The sequence below is a fragment of the Salmo trutta genome, chromosome 19 (genome assembly GCF_901001165.1).
Source record: "Salmo trutta chromosome 19, fSalTru1.1, whole genome shotgun sequence".
Lineage (NCBI taxonomy): Eukaryota > Metazoa > Chordata > Actinopteri > Salmoniformes > Salmonidae > Salmo > Salmo trutta.
Window position 1 is genome coordinate 8274717 of NC_042975.1, and position 22562 is coordinate 8297278.

Consider the following 22562-nt stretch of genomic DNA (forward strand, 5'->3'; position numbering starts at 1 on the left):
AGCAATTTTTCGGTTACTTTATGTACACCTTTTTAGAAGTACATACCGGAGTAGATGAAGCTAGTTGCTCAACGAAACTCCATATTTGACATTAAAACGCTTGCAAAGCTGTCTATTGGGAGTTTGAATTGGAGCTTCCTGGGCGTTAGACATCTCTTAACGCACATATACTGGGGCAGTATTGAACCAAAGACAAAGGTCCTAATGTCAATAGGCCCTACTGTAAATGTTGTAACATTTCTGTTTGAACATCGCTGGTACCTAAAATACAATACAATATCGCCCCTTGTGGCAAATGTTTACAAAACCAGACAAAGGGAGCCAATTACAAAAGTGTTTCCAGGGGTTTCTGTTGAATGACGTAGATATTGACCAGTCAACTACAACTTTGTAGTTTGCTGGCCAATCCCAAGTGTTCTTGGGTTTTAAGTAGGCGGGCTCTATCGCTATCACAGGGAGAGGACCTGGCCGTACACGCAAAGCGGAAAGAAAATGGCGGCCGTGGCTGCGGAGCCAGGAGCTGCTGCGGCATCAACAACAACAGCGGGGAACAGTGGTGATTTCGAACCGGAACCGGTGCCGGAGGCCAAAATCGACTTCGATGCGACACAGGAGTACGCACCAGCAATGGACCATGTTCACCAACTCAAGGATGGGGATGCAGTTCAGGAATGCAACCAGGTCCAAATGGAGCTAGTGAACAGGCCAGACCTAGAAGCAGCGGGAAAAGCCCTCGCTGCTAGTGCAGAGGATGAACAGATAGAGGCAGGCTGTCTCGGTGTCGGCGTAGAAAAAACGGAGAACCATGCTCTCGAGGGCTTTGGTTCCAAATACACCATGTCCCGGGCGGAACGATTGAAACAGTTTTTTTCGCCGAATGTTGAACCTGCAAACGAGGTCAGTAAGCACGAGCCTTACGCCTGCCATCAGAATAGCTCCATCTCCGATTCACAGCCATCGGTGGTCTTTTTGCATTCGTTCCCTGCGCAACCTGTGGCTACGGAGGCTGGACTGTCGTTAGCAGAACCAGCGGAACCCATTATAGATTACGATAAGAACCCAGAATTAACCAAACCTACTAATATCGAGTGTGACTATAGAGCTTTAATTAAACCGTCTCACGAGGCTGAACTGGATCCCGAACCAACAGATGAATTCCCGTCCGTCTCCGAGTACAAGAATGACGACTCGTCAGAAGCTGCTTCGCTTGAACGTCCCCAGTCCATAGACCACGTCGACTTTCTACCAATTCAAGAGAGGGAAACAGTCCTTGGGACACCCATGGAGGCTGGTTACATGTGTGACTTTTCGAGCATAACAACCCAGAACATTCCGAGACCCGTGGTTCCTGTAATGCCAGTGGACCAGGTACCATCCTCGGCAGAACTTGGAGACTCGTGCTCACCACAGAGGTTCGAAACGAATTGCAGTGAAAGAGATCCAGTATCGAAACCATCTCCTCATGTGTCTGGTGCTGAAACTGAGGAGGTACAGACTGATTCTGTGCACAATCTGATACCTGGGTCCGAGGTTCTAGTATCTCTGGATCACATAATCGACGACGCACTGGTGGTGTCCTTTCAGTTAGGCAAGAAAATCTTCTCCGGGGTTCTGATGGACTTATCTAAAAGGTATATTATGATCCTTCTCAGAAATGTCTCTTATGTTTTTTCTAGCTATGTCATTTTTATGTCACTTTTTTTTTCTGTTCTTAAATTTAGGCCTACACCTTGGAATCATATCACTTTGTTTTGTTTACTACTGACATCCATGGCACATACAATATACACTCCTGAAATATGTGGTGCGTCTACATTCCTAACTTGTGCTTTGCAAACCCATCTTCCTAACCTTAACAGACAGTTTTCTACTCTTGCCACAGGGCTAGGGGTCAAGCTACCAAGTGACCTCTATAGCTTGACAACCAAGTCACAAAAATACAGAGAATAACTGCTCTTATCCCCAATTATGTGGGCTGTGCTTTTGGTTTTAGTCTTTTCAGTTTACAAAACTCATCTTGGGTTTTATTTACAAAGTCCAGTTATATCAGAGGTCAACTGGAGAGGAGGATCACATGAACAGTCTATAGTGTAAGGTCAGTCTTATGATGCATTTCCATACAGGATTTACCCTAGTGTTTTACCCAAAATGCTCAGAGACTTTCCTGTTTCCATTTACGTGAGCCGGCACCCGTGCCTCAATGGGCCATGGCTCCGGCAGCCCTGCTCTCACTTGGGGCCAAAGCCAGGCCACTGGTACTTTTCAGCTGTCATTTTACATAACAATGGCTAACTGTGAACTTTTAACACCTTCGCACAAAGCAACACTTTTTATTATGCAGAGGTCGTTGATTCTGCTTTTCACAAGTCCTCACTGTCAGCCCTAGCTATGTAAACACAATGCCCTTAGTATACCATAAGGGTGTATACTAGAGATCGACCGATTTATGATTTTTCAACACCGATACCGATTTATTGGAGGACCAAAAAAGCCGATACCGATTAATCGGCCGATTTGTATTTATTTGTGATAATGACAATTACAACAATAATGAACATTTATTTTAACTTAACATAATACATAAATACTATCAATTTAGCCTCAAATAAATAATGAAACATGTTCAATTTGGTTTAAATAATGTAAAAACAAAGTGTTGGAGAAGAAAGTAAAAGTGCAATATGTGCCATGTAAAAACGCTAACGTTTAAGTTCCTTGCTCAGAACATGAGAACATATGAAAACTGGTGGTTCCTTTCAACACGAGTCTTCAATATTCCCAGGTAAGAAGTTTTAGGTTGTAGTTATTATAGGAATTATAGGACTATTTCTCTCTATACGATTTGTATTTCATATACCTTTGACTATTGGATGTTCTTATAGGCACTTTAGTATTGCCAGTGTAACAGTATAGCTTCCGTCCCTCTCCTCGCTCAAACCAGGAACACATCGACAACAGCCACCCTCGAAGCAGCGTTACCCATGCAGAGCAAGGGGAACAACTACTCCAAGTCTCAGAGCGAGTGACGTTTAAAACGCTATTAGCGCGCACCCGGCTAACTAGCTAGCCATTTCACATTGGTTACACCAGCCTAATCTTGGGAGTTGATAGGCTTGAAGTCATAAACAGCGCAATGCTTGAAGAATTGCGAAGGGCTGCTGGCAAAACGCATGAAAGTGCTGTTTGAATGAATGCTTACGAGCCTGCTGGTGCCTACCACCGCTCAGTCAGACTGCTCTATCAAATCATAGACTATAATATAATAAACACACAGAAATACGAGCCTTAGGTCATTAATATGGTCGAATCCGGAAACTATCATCTCGAAAACAAAACGTTTATTTTTTCAGTTTAATACGGAACCGTTCCGTATTTTATTTAACGGGTGGCATCCCTAAGTCTAAATATTCCTGTTACATTGCACAACCTTCAATGTTATGTCATAATTACGTAAAATTCTGGCAAATTAGTTCGCAACGAGTCAGGCGGCCCAAACTGTTGCATATACCCTGATTCTGCGTGCAAGGAACGCAAGAGAACTGACACAATTTCACCTGGTTAATATTGTCTGCTAACCTGGATTTCTTTTAGCTAAATATGCAGGTTTAAAAATATATACTTCTGTGTATTGATTTTAAGAAAGGCATTGATGTTTATGCTTAGGTACAGTCGTGCAACGATTGTGCTTTTTTGGCAAATGCGCTTTTGTTAAATCATCCCCCGTTTGGCGAAGTTGGCTGTCTTTGTTAGGAAGAAATAGTATTCACACAGTTCGCAACGAGCCAGGCGGCCCAAACTGCTGCATATACCCTGACTCTGTTGTAGAGGTGACACATTTTCCCTAGTTAAAAGAAATTCATGCTAGCAGGCAATATTAACTAAATACGCAGGTTTAAAAATATATATACTTGTGTATTGATTTTAAGAAAGACATTGATGTTTATGGTTAGGTACGTTGGAGCAACGACAGGCCTTTTTCGCGAATGCGCACCGCATCGATTATATGCAACGCAGGACAGGCTAGATAAACTAGTAATATCATCAACCATGTGTCGTTAACTGGTGATTATGATTGATTGATTGATTGATTGATTGTTTTTTATAAGATAAGTTTAATGCTAGCTAGCAACTTACCTTGGCTTCTTACTGCATTCGCGTAACAGGCAGGCTCCTCGTGGAGTGCAATGTAAAGCAGGTGGTTAGAGCGTTGGACTAGTTAACCGTAAGGTTGCAAAATTGAATCCCCAAGCTGACAAGGTAAAAATCAGTCGTTCTGCCCCTGAACAAGGCAGTTAACCCACCGTTCCTAGACCGTCATTGTAAACTAAGAATGTGTTCTTAACTGACTTGCCTAGTTAAAAAATATTGTTAAAAAAAAATATCTGCAAATCGGTGGCCAAAAATACCGATTACCGATTGTTATGAAAAATTTAAATCGGCCCTAATTAATCGGCCATTACGATTAATCGGTCGACCTCTAACACCAGTGTTACACTAGTGTATACACTAAAGTCAAAAAGCAGCATTGGAGAATGGTGCAGTTGGTAGAGTAGAACTATGCTACTGTTACCCCCCCCCCCCCCCCCCCCCCCTCGGTTTCTGTCTTATTTCCTCTTTGTAATTTATCACCCGCCTCATCAACACCTTTCCTCTACCCACCCCCCACTTCTTTCTCTCACTTATCAGCTGCAGATCTATATTTAGGGTCATTGTTAAACTTTCTTATTTTTGCCTGGGGGCCTATGTAAATTATCCTTATTATGTTAAGCAAAGGTGACATCTGCACACACAAACTTTACTAAACTATCAGAGGAAATCAACACTTTGTGGTGTTTCGTTTCCCTTCACAAGCTGCTCTTTGTGGAGTTCTTTAGATGTTCATATCATTTCAGGGTATAATATCAGGATATCTTCATATCATTTCAGGATGTCTTCATATCCTTATGATATGAAGATATCCTGATATTATACCCTGAAATGATATGAAGATATCCTGATAAGATATCCTGATATTATACCCTGAAATGATATCTTCATATAATTTCAGGATAGCTTCATATCATTTCAGAGTATAATATCAGGATATGTTAATTTCTGGTGTTATTCCATGTAGACCTAGGCTATTAATATTAATATAGTCTATCAATACCTGGAATAATATATGCTATAACTTGGGAAGCCACATTAGTTTAAGTTGCTATGATAAGATCCTGAGCAGCGCTCATCTCAAAGACAATGGTCAGTTCATTGCAATGACAAGATGGAGGCCACTAAAACCTTAGGGTTTCCTTTTACAATCTTACAGCACTGTAGATAATCAGCACCAGCCCCCTCTACAAACAAAATACAATTCTATTTTTTTTTTTTTTAGATCCTCATTGTTGAGTCTAAGCAGAGATCTGTATATAATGACAAGATGCTTATTTCTCCGCCTTAACAATAGAAGTCTTTGTCCCAAAGAGGGGAAGGCAGGCAACATAGAAACTCATTGGGCTTATTTTGGACAGATTTTGGTGAGAGTTAAACCTCTTGTTTCGCATTTTCCTCTCTAGTTTAAGGGATCGGTTTATGGCTTTTGGTTTCCAAAAGTCTCCTGAGTGCAGGCCTTGTGCCTGTGATTGGCCAGAGTGTGTTCCATAACATAGTTCATTAGAGAACGACTGATATGGATTTTTTTTTTTAGGGCCGATACCGATTTTTGAGGGTCAAGGAGCCCAATTGACAATATTTTAGACTGATATTCAATATTATTACATTTTAAAATGTTGATTACAAAATTTCCCAGAGGTAGCCATTCATTTAAAAAATCTAACAAAAAATGTGATTTTGATAAAACAATCTAACTACATAACATAATGGGATTCATTTTATTTGAATGGTTTCTTGATAAACTGGGTAAATTAGGATGGCATACTGTAGGCTTACTCACAATACAGGTGAATGCATATTCAATAGGAGTTATTGAGCTTGTTTTGGCTGACCAGTGTCTATGGTGCTACAGATGACAATCTGTGCTCCTTCCATGTGGGACTTCTGTTAGCATCACTCCATGTCAAGCCTGTATGGAAGGACATCATATAGGCACTGCTTTTAGTTTGACTATATTGAATAACATCTATTCAATCCAAATGGGTCCAACGTAACTTAATGATTTGGGATCACGGATGCTTATGAAACTAGTATTATTTTGGTAATTTTCTGTGATCAGGATTTTTTATTTTTTTTCCAGATGTCATGACTCATAACTAAACAGCTCCGCTGCTAGATTCTACTGCTATGATTGGATAGTGAGGCTGTTACTCCACTTCCTTTCACATCCCTCCATCGCTCATATCACTTGGTGCTGTTTACTGCTACTATGAGAATTAGCTCAATGGCGATGACATTTGCTACCAAGTCATAATGTGCATAATATCTAACGAGAACGAGGCTAGGAAAAAAAGATCACATGACGATGCAAGTTCTATCCGAAGGACTCAAATCTGAGAAGTGAGAATGCACACAAGCACAGAAGACACCATTTCAGTTGAAAGCATTCAGTTCTACAACTGACTAGGTATCCCCCTTTCCCTCTATAGCTTTCTTGGTCCATAAACAAACTGGAAGATTTTTAGCTAGCCAAACCCATTACCCTGTATTTAGATATTTTAAAACACTTGCTTCTTTCCTTATTATGACAATAATCTAATCCAACTGTCAATATACGGATACAATTTCCTGTTGGTCAAATCAACACACCAGTAAATAGCTAATGTTACACTGCAAGTCAGATGGCTCGTTGCCGAAAATGGTGCATGTTCAAAATGATAAGAAACAAATTCTTATTTATAATGACGCCCTACCGGGGAACAGTGGGTTAACTGCCTTGTTCAGGGGCAGAATTACAGATTTTTACCATGTCAGCTCAGGGATTCGATCCAGCAACCTTTTAGTTACTGGCCCAATGCTCTAACCACTAGGCTACCTACCGCCTCCCAAGAGAAGGCCCGATAGACTAGAAAAGGCCGATTATCGGCTTGGCCGATTATCGGTCTTTCTCTACAGATCATATGGTGGTGTTGTTTTCCCCATTGGATGTGTGCTCAAAAGACAGGTGAGGTGAGTTGCTGTCGCTTTGGACTATAGACCTAGGCCCGGTTCCCCAAAAGCAACTTAAGGCTAATTCATTGTTAGAATCATCAATGGTTCTAATGATGAACAGCCAATAAGATGCATTTGGGAAACTGGGCCCTGGAACATTCCATATTCTACTTAAGCACTTATCAGAAACATCAGGGAAAAATCTGTATTACAAATGATGGTGTAAATTCTACCCACCTATCATAAGGTGACACTACTACCATATTGCATGTACCTATCCAGTAGTGATGAGGGGGGGGAATCGATAGTTACACATCGCAATATTATTTTTGGGACGATATTATATTGATCCTTTAACTCCAAGTATGGATTTAAATGGTTGCTTGTTTTTGTTGCTCTGTAGCATGCAGGTAGCCTAGTGGTTAGAGCGTAGTGGTCAAATCCCTAAGCTGATAAGGTAAAAATCTGTCGTTCTGCCCCTGAGCAAGGCAGTTAACCCACTGTTCCCCAGGCCCCGAAGAGGTGGATGTCAATTATGGCAGTCCCCGCACCTCTCTGATTCAGAGGGGTTGGGTTAAATGCAGAAGACACCTTTCAGTTGAATACCTAGTCAGTTGTACAACTGAATGCATCTCCCTAATTAGTGCTTGTCGGCTATACCTGCGCCAAAACCCCAGTATTTTTCATCCTATAGCTTGTTCTCCATCTTTTTAAACAGTGAGCCAACATATTTTCAGTACTTTTATTTCAATTACTGATCAAAACTAATTTTCTCAAAGCTCTCTCTTCTCTCTGCATCATATATATATATAGTGAGCAATATGTTTGAAACATCAAATCGCAATACATATAGAATGGTGAGAATCACAATACATATAGAATGGTGAGAATCACAATACATGTAGAATGGTGAGAATCACAATACATATAGAATGGTGAGAATCACAATACATGTAGAATGGTGAGAATCACAATACATGTAGAATGGTGAGAATCACAATACATACAGAATGGTGAGAATCACAATACATATAGAATGGTGAGAATCACAATACATATAGAATGGTGAGAATCACAATACATACAGAATGGTGAGAATCACAATACATATAGAATGGTGAGAATCACAATACATGTAGAATGGTGAGGATCACAATACATGTAGAATGGTGAGAATCACAATACATGTAGAACGGTGAGAATCACAATACATATAGAACGGTGAGAATCACAATACATATAGAACGGTGAGAATCACAATACATATAGAATGGTGAGAATCACAATACATATAGAATGGTGAGAATCACAATACATACAGAATGGTGAGAATCACAATACATACAGAATGGTGAGAATCACAATACATATAGAATGGTGAGAATCACAATACATATAGAATGGTGAGAATCACAATACATATAGAATGGTGAGAATCACAATACATATAGAACGGTGAGAATCACAATACATATAGAATGGTGAGAATCACAATACATATAGAATGGTGAGAATCACAATACATGTAGAATGGTGAGAATCACAATACATATAGAATGGTGAGAATCACAATACATATAGAATGGTGAGAATCACAATGCATATAGAATGGTGAGAATCACAATGCATATAGAATGGTGAGAATCACAATGCATATAGAATGGTGAGAATCACAATACATATAGAATGGTGAGAATCACAATACATATCGTATCGGCCCCTGCGTATCGTGATATCCCTGGCCATTCCCAGCCCCACACTATCCAATAAGCCTATTTCAGATCTAGGGGTAGAATCTGTTTCTTGACCAAGCCATATTTTTTTGTCCAGCATCCCTTGATAAGGAAGGAGAAGATGGTGGTTGTGTGACAATGAAAGGTGTTGGTTGATAAGGAGGCTGCTGTGATGGAAACCAAAAGGCAGTGGCAAGGAACGGCATGTTCTCCTGTTCATGGCTGTTTCATTAGTTGTGATCAGTGTATGAGTCTTCCTAATCCTTGTGCAATTTTTACACTTTGTGTCGGCTGTCACAGAGGAATCTGCATCTTTCGCCAGTTTCAAGGATGTTTATAAGTAGGAATGGATCGGCTTCTGGCCAGATTAATGCAAAGGATGGATGTACTTGCTTTATGTAACTGCCAGGGAAGCAATTAATTTGAACTGGACGCATCCTGCTGGTTTAGAGAGATTGAATGTTTGTATGTAGCCTTCAGTGCAGTAATTAAGTACAAGCATCCCAACCCTCCACGTTTAACGTTATGCTCTGAAAAAGGCCGTAGCCTACCACATTGTCCAGTTACATTTTCAGTTTCCATGATGGCTCGGTGCAGTCCAGGCCTCGTCCAAGGTGACTTCTGGGGAATCCTTTCCCCCCCCTATTCTATTAGAGAATATTCTCTATCTATCCTGTGCAGACTGTTCCACATCTTGACCCAGTGCTGTGGTGTATAATTTCTAGTCATCTGGTGGTTAGCTAAAACACCATGGCCCATCATCTCTGCTCTGCTGGGGAAAAAATATTCCTCCATCCTCAACCTGAATCTTGATTGGTATTGTTTCATACCGTCTCCTCGCCTATGTAAACAATGCACAATCTCTCTTCAAATTAGACAAATTACATTCTCCTTGGCCTAAATGATATCATTATAATTAGTGGTTGCTGTGACTGCAATTCGATCCGTTACTGAAATTGCCCTCTCCCATGAATGGCAAGTGCATTGAAAAGCACCACTTCTTGGCATACGTTTACTCTCCCATTTGTATAATCATGTTTTGCCGTCGCGTTGCATTAATTTACAAGATGCTCATGTAGACATGACATAAGGAAATTGACTATTTGTTTTGAGTGTATCTCCTAATACCATGTTACAATGAATGCTCCTATTAAAGGGATGCAGCAGAACTTTTTGTGTAATTTCAGCCAGTAGTTTTGAAAGTAGCTCACAAACCAAAACGGCCCCGATAAATTGTGCACAATTTTGTACATCATCCATTTCGTATATATATATGTATATATGTTACGTACTGCAAAAATCTAATAAAAATCCAGAAATTTGTATGATACAAATTCCAATTTGTACAATTATATTAGGAATTTGTAAATGCTTAAGATCCCATTCAATCTCTTTAAGGAAGAGTATAGATCCATTGTTTTGTTCTCCACCCGGCACAGCCAGAAGAGGACTGGCCACCCCTCAGAGCCTGGTTCCTCTCTAGGTTTCTTCCTAGGTTCCTGCCTTTCTAGGGAGTTTTTCCTAGCCACCGTACTTCTACATCTGCGTTGCTTGCTGTTTGGGGTTTTAGGCTGAGTTTCTGTACAGCACTTTGTGACATCGGCTGATGTAAAAAGGGCTTTATAAATACATTTGATTGATTCTCCAAAGGGGAGGAAGTGTGGTTCAGTACAGGCCCACTAGAGGTAGGATATGACCCATCCTGCCTGCAATCCTTACATTGTAGTGCAGCAGGAGAGTGTGCTTTCATCACTATAGCACATTCAGAGATCGATTTATAGCCATTAATCCCAAATAATAAATAGGTTTTAAACAAAAAACACTTTCTGTTTGTCATAGATGGATAATATATGAGATGAAAGGCAGGTTCCTAACGAGTTCAGGAAGCCAAGCTAGTGCTCTGTGAGATGTTCACATCGACGAGGACAGATGTTTTGATCAAGAGAGACCTTTCAAGAATAAACATATTTTCTCTAATACTAAACATACAAATATGTATTTTGCAGTTATAAGGAAGGTAAATTCTTCAAGTTAGTGGTTTTATAATTGTATTACTTACATGCTTTCTAAATATAGTATAATTTCAAGCCTTATTCATCCAGTTTTGTTGAATAGGAAATGCGTTGTATAAAATATTTCAGATTTTTATCATATTTGTCCTCAAGTGACTACACCTCAGCCATGTATAACTATTTTGGCCAGAAAGGTGAGATTTGAACCTTTGTTGGAGTATGAAGCATTACTAGTTATTGTTTATGGTCTTCTCATGATAAATAATTACTTTTGGGGATTACGTAGATTACATGGAGTTACATTTAAGCGATTTTAAGACTTCATTGTTTCTGACTCATTTTCTCTTTTAATGAATAAAGTTGGAGGGAAGGTGAGCATTAATATTGTAAACAAAGCTTGGTTTCCTGCTGTGTTTCCAGGGCCTTGTGTACTCTAGTTACCTACGGTGGTTTTGTGTTTGTCTGTGGGAACCCCTTTGATCTCGTGCAACACTAATTTAGTGTGCTGCTGTTCTTCACAGCACTCTTTGTATGTCTGAAACTTTACTCCTTGCATGTTCAGGATTTAATGGCTTTAGATGTATGTACTAAATGTACCTATGTAAGCCTGAAATTAGAAATGTCAGAAATACTAAAAACAAACAAAGCCAATGAAATGATTTATTTTTGTTGTTGTTGAGTTATCCACAGTTTCTAAATCCTCTCAACTTTCTATTCTCAGGTTTGGACCCTATGGAATTCCAATCACTCTGTTCCCCGAGAGAGAATACAAGGATAAACCTGAATCTATGCAGCTAAAGACAGAACATCTCCAACCAGAGACTGAGAATGTGGAAAAGCCAGTCCAGGAAAACCCTGATGGCCAAGTCGTCATAGTGCCCGAACCAAACCCTGACCCCCAGCCTAAGCCTAACCCATGGACTTCAAAACCTCCGCCACTGTTTCAGGAAGGAGCCCCTTACCCTCCCCCTTTGTTCATCAGGGACACCTACAACCAGTCGTTACCTCAGCCGCCCCCCCGCAAGATCAGGCGGCCCAAGCGCAGGCTGTACCGCGAGGAGCCCACCTCCATCATGAACGCCATCAAGTTGCGGCCCCGTCAGGTGCTCTGTGACAAGTGCAAGGGCGCTGTCACGACAGTGGACAAGAGGGAGCCACGCAGAGGCCCTGTGTCAGACTCTAGGAGCGAGGACGCCAAGCGGAGACGCAACGACAGTACAGCAGCCGCTGTCAGCAAGCGGCTGCGCAATGACCCCCGCTCAGAGGAGAAGAGCCGTGCTGCTGAGGTGGCCAAGCGGCAGGTCTCCTCTTCTTCCTCCTCTCTGGGCCAGGTGAAGGGCGGAGCTGGAGGGAACAGGGTTCTGAGGGCGACCTCCACCACAACATCATCACCGGTGAACAGTGGCTCCAGAGTCCAGCTCAATGCCAAGAAAGTGCTACAGAGCAAAAATGTTGATCACTCCAAGGCCCGGGAGGTGCTGAAACTAGCCAAGGTCCAGAAGAGGCAGAGGGAGACTACGGTGGTCACTGACAGCAGTGGCAACGCCAAGACGATGACGAGGGCAGCCGCCCTGCAGGAGGCCCACGCACACCAGAAGGTCCACTTCACCCGGCGGCTGCAGCAGATCAGCGGGGTGGGACCAAGCAACGCCACCCCTCTCCCACCCAGGATGCGCATCAAGCCTCAAAGGTACCGTAATGAAGAGAGTCACTCTTCTACATGTAAGCTGCCTTGCCTGGAGAAAGTGCCGGGAAGTGGCTGTTTGTCCCCTCCAAAGCCAGACGCGCCCTGCTGCACCGCCACACGCTCCTCCTCCTCCTCCTGCTCCACAGGCCAGGCCGCTGCTGCTGAAAGCCAGGGCCCAGATAACGGGCCAGAACCTGAGGTTTGTCCTCAGACCCAGCCCCAAGTGGAGCCCCCCACAGCCACGGAGCACGGTGACCCCAAGGTGGAGCCAGTGGAGCAAGGGGGGCAGGAGGAGAGGCGGGAGACGTGTGGCAGCAAGGCTGGCAACCTTGTCGTTTTCATGAACCTTAACCCCGGCCAGCCGGACTCCTCTAATACCTCCATGTGCAGCGTTGATAGTGCAGACGACTTAAAGTCCTCAGACTCAGAGTGTAGCTCTACGGAGAGCTTTAACTTTCCCCCTCCCGGTCGCCCCTCGCCCGCCGTCCCCGGCACGTCCTCAGCAGTCGCTGACCCGTCGCCTGCCCCTACGGAAGAGAAAAAGCCCTGTAAATCTCAGAAAGTGTTTTCTAAAAATGTGTCTAAGTGTGTCTCTCTGGAGGGCAGGACCATTTGCGTAGGGGACATTGTTTGGGCCAAAATATATGGCTTTCCCTGGTGGCCAGCCCGCGTCTTAGGCATCCAGATCAGTCGCAAAGATAATGGGCTCTTAGTCAGGCAGGAGGCCCGTGTCGCCTGGTTCGGTTCCCCCACCACCTCCTTCCTGGCTCTTGCACAGGTCGCCCCTTTTCTAGAAAGCTTCCAGTCACGCTTCGACAAGAAGAGAAAGGGCTTGTACCGTAAAGCCATCACAGAGGCAGCCAAGGCTGCCAAGCAGCTCACTCCCGAGGTTCGCGCCTTGCTTACGCAATTCGAGACGTGAGGTGGTGTGCTTTGGGGGAAAAGGAAAGGTAGGCAAAAATGGCACCCACTTTCGTCCCCCCCTGCATCTCTCCCCTGCTCGTCACCTGCTGGGCCCCCTCACCTTCCAGGGAGAAAGAAACAAAATATTTCAGGCCAGAACACAACCAGTAATCTTTTTTTTTTGTACGCTTGAAAAGGGACTGGATGGTATGGGGTTATGAACCTTGCTGCGTATATAAGGATGGCAGTGTATTTTTACTTTATCCTATCAAGCATCACTTTTTCCAACCTGGTGGAAATCTGGTAATTGTATATTTTAGGAACATTTTTATTCACTGGTCGGTGGTTTTGAATATTCTCCTTACTTCTTAAATTGAAGCCTTTAAATGTCACTATTTGTGCAAAGAAACTTAGGTCATGTTCTAACACCACGGGTTCATAGGTCGATCAATCGAGTTTCGCTGCCAATTGTCAAAATCTTAGAGACAAAAGGGTATTTCTTTCAGTCTATGCAACAAACGGTTCAGTGTCAGATACTGTGAATGGAAAGATACAGGATCTGAGTAGGAGTAGTAGATATTATGTATCTGTACGGGTGGAAGACATGCTGTAGCTGTGATGTGACCAGGAAGTGGACGCTTGTGGATTTGAAGAGAGCAGGCATAGGGGATTATGTACCTGCTGTACCTCGGACATAGTCATAGCTGCCTGGCTGTGGGAGCTGCCAGCCAGGACATTCCAGACGGTTGAGCCTTGGTAGCGAGGACAGGAGGTGCCTTTAAGCCAGACAGGTGAGCCGGGGTGGTGAGGAGAGGTGCCTTTTTTAAGCCGAAGTCGCCTCAAGTGGAGGTGAGAGGAGGATGGTGTGCCGCTCCTCATCCCCTCTCAAAATAGAGATGGCTATTGATACAGTACCCCCCCCCCCCCACCCCACCCCCACCCATATTTCTACAGTGCTACTACATAATCTAGTTCCCTTGACTCTCTTCTAGGCCTCGTCACTCCCCTGTCTGTTCTTCTATCTGACTATGTCCTGTCTACCTAATACTCTACTGAGTTACCCAAGACTGTTCTATTCCTACTTCTCTAATCTTCCTAGCTAGCGCTTTGGTTTTTCATACATAAAATGATGCCCAATTGTTTTAAAGTCACTGATTTAATGAATTGTCTGCATCGGGACATTTTCAACAATCATTTAGTTGATGCAGTGAAAGCTTCCCATTCCAAATGATTTTGAGTCGACTAGCATTGGCTGTGGGAAGCCATTTTAGTTACTCCTCTCATAGACAGATGTGGTATGGTAGCACGTTACATGGAGTGACTATATTTTTGCTAATTTTGTTAAACTTTTACTATGGGTTTGCCATATCTTGTTGATTTACTAAGTTGCCCAGTGATTTCTCAGTTTCTGTTGTTAGACCTACTCCACCCTAATTTGAAGTGGGAAATGTGTGTTGACTTTATTTGGTGCGTCTGAACTTTATCTTCTATCACTTCCTTCACTGCTTGGCTAATCTCGTACGACTGTGAATCTTGATTTTCTATATTATGTACAGTACAATCTGTATCACATTATTTACAACTGTCATGAGGATTAATGTTAAAGGGTTTTCTTTAGTCTGACTGAGGGGGGGGGGGGTGAGGAAAGGTGACCTCTCCTGCTGGCTGAAGGGGGGGGGGGGGGAAAGATGACCTTTCCTGGCTGAAAAGGGGGGGGTGTGTGTGGAAAGATGACCTATCCTGGCTGAGCTGAAGGGGGGGGGAGTGAGGAAAGGTGACCTATCCTGGCTGAAGGGGGGGGGGGAAGGTGACCTAGCCTGGCTGAAGGGGGGGGGGGGGGGTTGTGTGGAAAGATGACCTATCCTGTCTGAAAGGGGGGGAGTGAGGAAAGATGACCTATCCTGGCTGAAAGGGGGGGGGGGGGGTGTTGTGTGGAAAGATGACCTATCCTGGCTGAAGGAAGGGGGGGGGTAAAGATCTGTTCTGTAATTGTGGGTTCACTTCAGATTTGACCATTTCATCACAAAAATGATGAATTACATTTCCTAAATATATTACTAGCCACTCTGACTAAATATGAAACGACATAGATTTTCATTCGGAGTACTCGCATTTTAATGGGGGTAAAAAAAAACATATCAAATGAGATTTTGTTTTACTACAATGTAAAAAACAATTTAAACTGAGCCATGTTGGTTTAAAATGCTGACTCTTCCGAATTAAAATCTATCACTTTAGATTTTAACTTTATAGATTTTAATTCGTAAGAGTCAGATTTTTAAACCAACATGGCTCAGTTTAAATTGTTTTTTACATTGTAGTAAAACAAAATCTCATTTGATATGTTTCCCCCCCCCCCATTTAAAATGCTATTTGATTAAAATGAATGCCTTCAAGTAAGACTAACATTGCCTCACTTTTGGCCCGAACAGGTAGAGATCAGAGGCCTATTGCTTGGTAGCACACACTGACCTGACCATTGTTACAAGCAGAAACGTGTATGGTTATGACAGTTGGCTCTGTTTCTTTCTGATTTCTATCATCTGTTTGCAGATCAGAGAATGCTGTATAGGAGACAAAACCGTTGAAAAGTAACATTTGATGGAACACTTGTGTAAATGTTTTCTGCTGTTTTTAAAAAGTATATAAATAAAATGTAAACTTTAAAGAATCTTCCCTAGTTGTCGTCATTTTAGTGCTCCTACTTCCATTAACACCTACAAATCCAATGACGTTTATAAGCCTTCAGTTTCACCTTGAAACAAGCTGTTATAAAGACATTGATGGTCATTTGGAATTTGAGATACTTCTATTGTCTCTTTTGCACCAAATGGGGGGCTTTTTAAATTGACAATGGCCACGCCTTTTAAAATGGGGCTTGTGGTCTTTATATTAGCAGCGATTTTACTGCAACATTTTGTGGGGCTTTTATGAAATAGCAGACCTGTAGAAAAACACATTTGCCAGTCAAGCCCCTGTCTGTCACCTGGGGCTGTCAGCCAGTCAATTCCCTGTCTGTCACCTGGGGCTGTCAGCCAGTCAATCTCCCGTCTGTCACCTGGGGCTGTCAGCCAGTCAATTCCCTGTCTGTCACCTGGGGCTGTCAGCCAGTCAAGCCCCTGTCTGTCACTTGGGGCTGTTAGCCAACCAGAGCCCCTGTCTGTCACCTGGGGCTGTCAGCCAGTCAAGCCCCTGTCTGTCACTTGGGGCTGTTAGCCAACCAGAGCCCCTGTCTGTCACCTGGGGCTGTCAGCCAGTCAATCCCCTGTCTGTCACCTGGGGCTGTTAGCCAGTCAATCCCCTGTCTGTCACCTGGGGCTGTTAGCCAGTCAATCCCCTGTCTGTCACCTGGGGCTGTTAGCCAGTCAATCCCCTGTCTGTCACCTGGGGCTGTTAGCCAGTCAAGCCCCTGTCTGTCACCTGGGGCTGTCAGCCAGTCAATTCCCTGTCTGTCACCTGGGGCTGTCAGCCAGTCAATCCCCTGTCTGTCATCTGGGGCTGTCAGCCAGTCAAGCCCCTGTCTGTCACCTGGGGCTGTCAGCCAGTCAAGCCCCTGTCTGTCACTTGGGGCTGTTAGCCAACCAGAGCCCCTGTCTGTCACCTGGGGCTGTTAGCCAGTCAATCCCCTGTCTGTCACCTGGGGCTGTTAGCCAGTCAATCCCCTGTCTGTCACCTGGGGCTGTTAGCCAGTCAATCCCCTGTCTGTCACCTGGGGCTGTTAGCCAGTCAATCCCCTGTCTGTCACCTGGGGCTGTCAGCCAGTCAATCTCCCGTCTGTCACCTGGGGCTGTCAGCCAGTCAATCCCCCGTCTGTCACCTGGGGCTGTTAGCCAGTCAAGCCCCTGTCTGTCACCTGGGGCTGTTAGCCAGTCAATCCCCTGTCTGTCACCTGGGGCTGTTAGCCAGTCAATCCCCCGTCTGTCACCTGGGGCTGTTAGCCAGTCAAGCCCCTGTCTGTCACCTGGGGCTGTTAGCCAGTCAAGCCCCTGTCTGTCACCTGGGGCTGTTAGCCAGTCAATCCCCTGTCTGTCACCTGGGGCTGTCAGCCAGTCAATCCCCCGTCTGTCACCTGGGGCTGTTAGCCAGTCAATCCCCCGTCTGTCACCTGGGGCTGTTAGCCAGTCAATCCCCCGTCTGTCACCTGGGGCTGTTAGCCAGTCAAGCCCCTGTCTGTCACCTGGGGCTGTTAGCCAGTCAAGCCCCTGTCTGTCACCTGGGGCTGTTAGCCAGTCAATCCCCTGTCTGTCACCTGGGGCTGTCAGCCAGTCAATCCCCCGTCTGTCACCTGGGGCTGTCAGCCAGTCAATCCCCCGTCTGTCACCTGGGGCTGTTAGCCAGTCAATCCCCCGTCTGTCACCTGGGGCTGTTAGCCAGTCAATCCCCTGTCTGTCACCTGGGGCTGTTAACACATGAACGATAATGGGAGGAAAAGGGGGAATATGGAAGACAAAAAGTTGCGCAAAATCATTCCTTTTATTGAACAGATTTTCTTACCTGCAAACAGATATAGGACCTAGCTATTAAACACATCACCTGGTCAGACCATTATTACTGTTCCAACTGGCTGATAGGCCTTACAGTAATAATGGTCTGACTAGGCGATTATTTAATAGCTAGGTCATACAGATCAAATCAACTTTTATACGTCACATGCTTCGTAAACAGCAGGTGTGGAACAACAGTGAAATGCTTACTTACGGACTCTTCCCAACAATATAGAGAGAAGGCAATCAGAGACATCATATACAAGTAATAATATACACAATGTAACAATAACTTGGCTATATACACGGCGTACCAGTACCGCGTCGATGTGCAGGGGTACGAGTTAATTGAGGTAAATATGTACACAACCAGTCTTATGACTTGGAGGTAGATGATATTTCAGGGTCCTGTTGGTTTCAGACTTGGTGCATCGGTACCGCTTGGTGCATCGGTACCGCTTGGTGCATCGGTACCGCTTGGTGCATCGGTACCGCTTGGTGTATCGGTACCGCTTGGTGTATCGGTACCGCTTGGTGCATCGGTACCGCTTGGTGTATCGGTACCGCTTGGTGCATCGGTACCGCTTGCCGTGCATCGGTACTGCTTGGTGCATCGGTACCGCTTGGTGCATCGGTACCGCTTGGTGCATCGGTACCGCTTGGTGCATCGGTACCGCTTGGTGCATCGGTACCGCTTGGTGCATCGGTACCGCTTGCCGTGCGGCAGCAGAGGGAACAGTATGACTGACACCGTCTGGCATAGAGGTCCTGGATGGCAGGTCATTGACTTCATAGGCTAATGGAAAAAACAGCCATTGCTAGAATGCTGTCAGTCAGTGGATTGAAAGCAATGCTTTTGTAAATGAAATGGTACTGTGAAGATGTTTTGGCTTGAAATACAAATTAAAAGACAACCTATATATTTATGTTAAGGAGCAGCATACACAACCTTACGTAAATAAAACAATCCACTTGGCAGCAGTCTAGGTTATCTGGCTTGAATCTCAAGGACATTTGAATATTCCGTTGAGTTAAATGCATGGCAGACCAGCAAACTGCTGAAACGTTTATGACAGAACACGATGACTCATTTGTGATGTCTATCTTGGTTTGCCACTGTCAGATACTTGCTAGGCTGAGACATCCGTACAGGACAACTCGGGTAGAGATCCCTCATTGAGACATAAAGGACCGCTCCCAAAACGCCTTAGGAGTGTTCTCGAGTTTGCAAGTAAAGCCATTGTAGCGTGAACAATGTACCGTTTACTCAAGGAGTACTAGGTTAATTCCTGAGTTCACTGGAGTCCCTCAAAAACCTTGTTGTTGGCTGACCAATGACCTACAGTCCATATTCAATGAACATTTTAGTATTTGGATTAATGGCCATCCTGCCAGGTACTATAGGATCGCCTTTTTCGATAATGTCTGTGCTTGGATTAAAAAAAAGCTTTTTTTTATGGCTATTGAATGTGCTTTCTTACGGCCAAATACAGCAAGAACATGCCCTCTGATTTGGATGAAAAGGTCCCTGATGTGTCCATCTCTCTCTCTCTTCCAGCGCTGCAACGCTGAAGGGCTGCTGACGGGTTCCTTGACTCCTAACACCACCATTGGTTGCAAGACTGTCGGACGGAAGGACGTGTCCAGAATTGATGGGAGACATGTCATGGACATAATTATTTTGTATTTAAGTATCGGAAGAAGGAACATTTATATATTTATAATGGAAAGCAGACCTACTCCTCCAGGCCTATCCATCTGATTTGTTTTGAGCCGGCGTCCATTTCCTCAAGAATGTGATCTTGGTTTGAGTGGAGACCTCTGCAGTAGACAAGCACACGTGGGTTCTCTGACTGTTATTGATATCTATTACAGACGTTGTGACAGGACTTTGCAGGGTTTTATAGTAGGTTGATCAGTGATCTTGAAATGCAAAGATAGAGAGCTTTGGGCCAGTAACAGGTCGCTTGTTCGAATCTCTGAGGCGACTAGGTGAAAAATCTTATCGATGTGCCCTTGAGCAAGGCACTTAACCCGACGAATTGCTCCTGTAAGTCGCTCTGGATAAGAGCGTCTGCTAAATGACTAAAATGTAAATGTAAAAAATAAAAAATAAAGGAATAAAAACAATATGTAAAATAAAATAATGTAGTGCAATAAAGATTGCATGTGCTATGCTATTGCAGTGCAGTCGCAGAAAAATGGGTTTTGTTGTGCGGGGAAAATGATCCCGGTGTCTGTCTCTGCCACGACCGTAAATTAGCTCCTGTTATTCCACAGTGAGCTACAAGCAGCCTTAGGGTTCGATTCAATCCGTATGGCTGAAGTCCAGCATTTTATAACGCCATTAACATTTAGTAACGCGGGAACATTGCTTTTACATTTCGATCGCGCTTGTAGCGCAGCTCTTCACGGATCGAATTGAGCCCCGCTGAACACCTCCGAATGTCTAGAATGTTCCTGGGGAGCTGTAGTGTTGCAGTACTTGAGGTGTGTCGTCTACAGTTGACAGTCAAATACAGGAAAACAAAGATAGGCCTATATCACACTCCCCCGCGCAGTGTCGTGTGACTTTCACACTGTCTTTCACCTTCCCACGTTCTCTCCCCCTTATCCAGCTCAAAGAGGTTATGACATTAAAATGTGCAAATTTAAGAATACATGTCATTTTCCTTGCCATCTGGGTCAAACCAACCTACATACAGTATTCTTCTTCCTCCCCGAGTCCCCCCCCCCCCCCCACATCAAGACACATAGGGCCAGTTGACTGGACTCTGGAGGCCATTATGTGATACAGGCCAGATTGGGGATTCCAAAAGGGAAATGTTCAGTCAGTCAGGAGCAGCTGAAGAGAGCCACAGTGACTGAATCAGCTGTGGCTCATCTCTCTTTCTTGTGTACATATATATATGCGTTTCAATACAATCAAATAGTTTCTTGACTAAACATACGACTGACTGGTGGTGTAGGACATCTGTTATTACTGTATCTGTATCTTAAAAAAAATCAGTAAATTTGCTGTTTGCCTTTGTACTTTGTGTGAGTATTTTATTCTATATTGTACTTCGCCATCCTCTGAATATTTAAGTAAAATAAAAAAAAAGGCCTACAAAGTAATTCATCTTTCAATACAATTTAACTACTACACTATGGCCCTGTACACACAGAGGTTGTACAACCCATTTGACAAAATGGTGTGATACCACATACAGTGGGGCAAAAAAGTATTTAGTCAGCCACCAGTTGTGCAAGTTCTCCCACTTAAAAAGATGAGAGGCCTGTAATCATAGGTACACATCAACTATGACAGACAAAATGAGAATTTTTTTTCCAGAAAATCACATTGTAGGATTTTTAATGAATTTATTTGCAAATTATGGTGGAAAATAAGTATTTGGTCATCTACAAACAAGCAAGATTTCTGGCTCTCACAGACCTGTAACTTCTTCTTTAAGAGGCTCCTCTGTCCTCCACTCGTTACCTGTATTAATGGCACCTGTTTGAACTTATCAGTATAAAAGACACCTGTCCACAACCTCAAACAGTCACACTCCAAACTCCACTATGGCCAAGACCAAAGAGCTGTCAAAGGACACCAGAAACAAAATTGTAGACCTGCACCAGCTTGGGAAGACTGAATCTGCAATAGGTAAGCAGCTTGGTTTGAAGAAATCAACTATGGGAGCAATTATTAGGAAATGGAAGACATACAAGACCACTGATAATCTCCCTCGATCTGGGGCTCCACGCAAGATCTCACCCCGTGGGGTCAAAATGATCACAAGAACGGTGAGCAAAAATCCCAGAAGCACACGGGGGGACCTAGTGAATGACCTGCAGAGAGCTGGGACCAAAGTAACAAAGCCTACCATCAGTAACACACTACGCCGCCAGGGACTCAAATCCTGCAGTGCCAGACGTGTCCCCCTGCATAAGCCAGTACATGTCCAGGCCCGTCTGAAGTTTGCAAGAGAGCATTTGGATGATCCAGAAGAGGATTGGGAGAATGATTTCATCTGACCATATGACAAAATAGAACTTTTTGGTAAAAACTCAACTCGTCGTGTTGAGGACAAAGAATGCTGAGTTGCATCCAAAGAACACCATACCTACTGTGAAGCATGGGGGTGGAAACATCATGCTTTGGGGCTGTTTTTCTGCAAAGGGACCAGGACGACTGATCCGTGTAAAGGAAAGAATGAATGGGGCCATGTATCGTGAGATTTTGAGTGAAAACCTCTTTCCATCAGCAAGGGCATTGAAGATGAAACGTGGCTGGGTCTTTCAGCATGACAATGATCCCAAACACACCGCCCGGGCAACGAAGGAGTGGCTTCGTAAGAAGCATTTCAAGGTCCTGGAGTGGCCTAGCCAGTCTCCAGATCTCAACCCCATAGAAAATCTTTGGAAGGAGTTGAAAGTCCGTGTTGCCCAGCGACAGCCCCAAAACATCACTGCTCTAGAGATCTGCATGGAGGAATGGGCCAAAATACCAGCAACAGTGTGTGAAAACCTTGTGAAGACTTACAGAAAACGTTTGACCTGTGTCATTGCCAACAAAGGGTATATAACAAAGTATTGAGAAACTTTTGTTATTGACCAAATACTTATTTTCCACCATAATTTGCAAATAAATTCATTAAAAATCCTACAATGTGATTTT

The 22562-nt window shown here is 43.8% G+C and overlaps 1 protein-coding gene across 2 annotated transcripts; it reads left to right on the top strand.

Annotated features, from left to right (window-relative positions):
* Positions 1–477: 477 nt before the first annotated feature.
* Positions 478–20932, top strand: LOC115153930 (PWWP domain-containing protein 2A). Of its 2 annotated transcripts, XM_029699624.1 has the most exons (3): positions 478–1631; positions 11547–13462; positions 19458–20932. In XM_029699624.1, exons 1-2 carry the CDS (start codon positions 493–495, stop codon positions 13432–13434), a joined length of 3027 nt encoding a protein of 1008 aa, XP_029555484.1. In that variant the 5' UTR covers positions 478–492; the 3' UTR covers positions 13435–13462; positions 19458–20932. The 2 variants fall into 2 exon arrangements, with proteins under 2 accessions (XP_029555484.1, XP_029555483.1); XM_029699623.1 differs by lacking the exon at positions 19458–20932 and having other exon boundaries at positions 11547–13559.
* Positions 20933–22562: the final 1630 nt, after the last annotated feature.

Coding starts and splice junctions, on each gene's coding strand:
- LOC115153930 (XM_029699624.1), top strand. CDS start 493: ATGGCGGCCGTGGCTGCGGAGCCAGGAGCTGCTGCGGCATCAACAACA. Junction 1,632..11,546: donor CTGATGGACTTATCTAAAAG/GTATATTATGAT, acceptor TTCTATTCTCAG/GTTTGGACCCTATGGAATTC.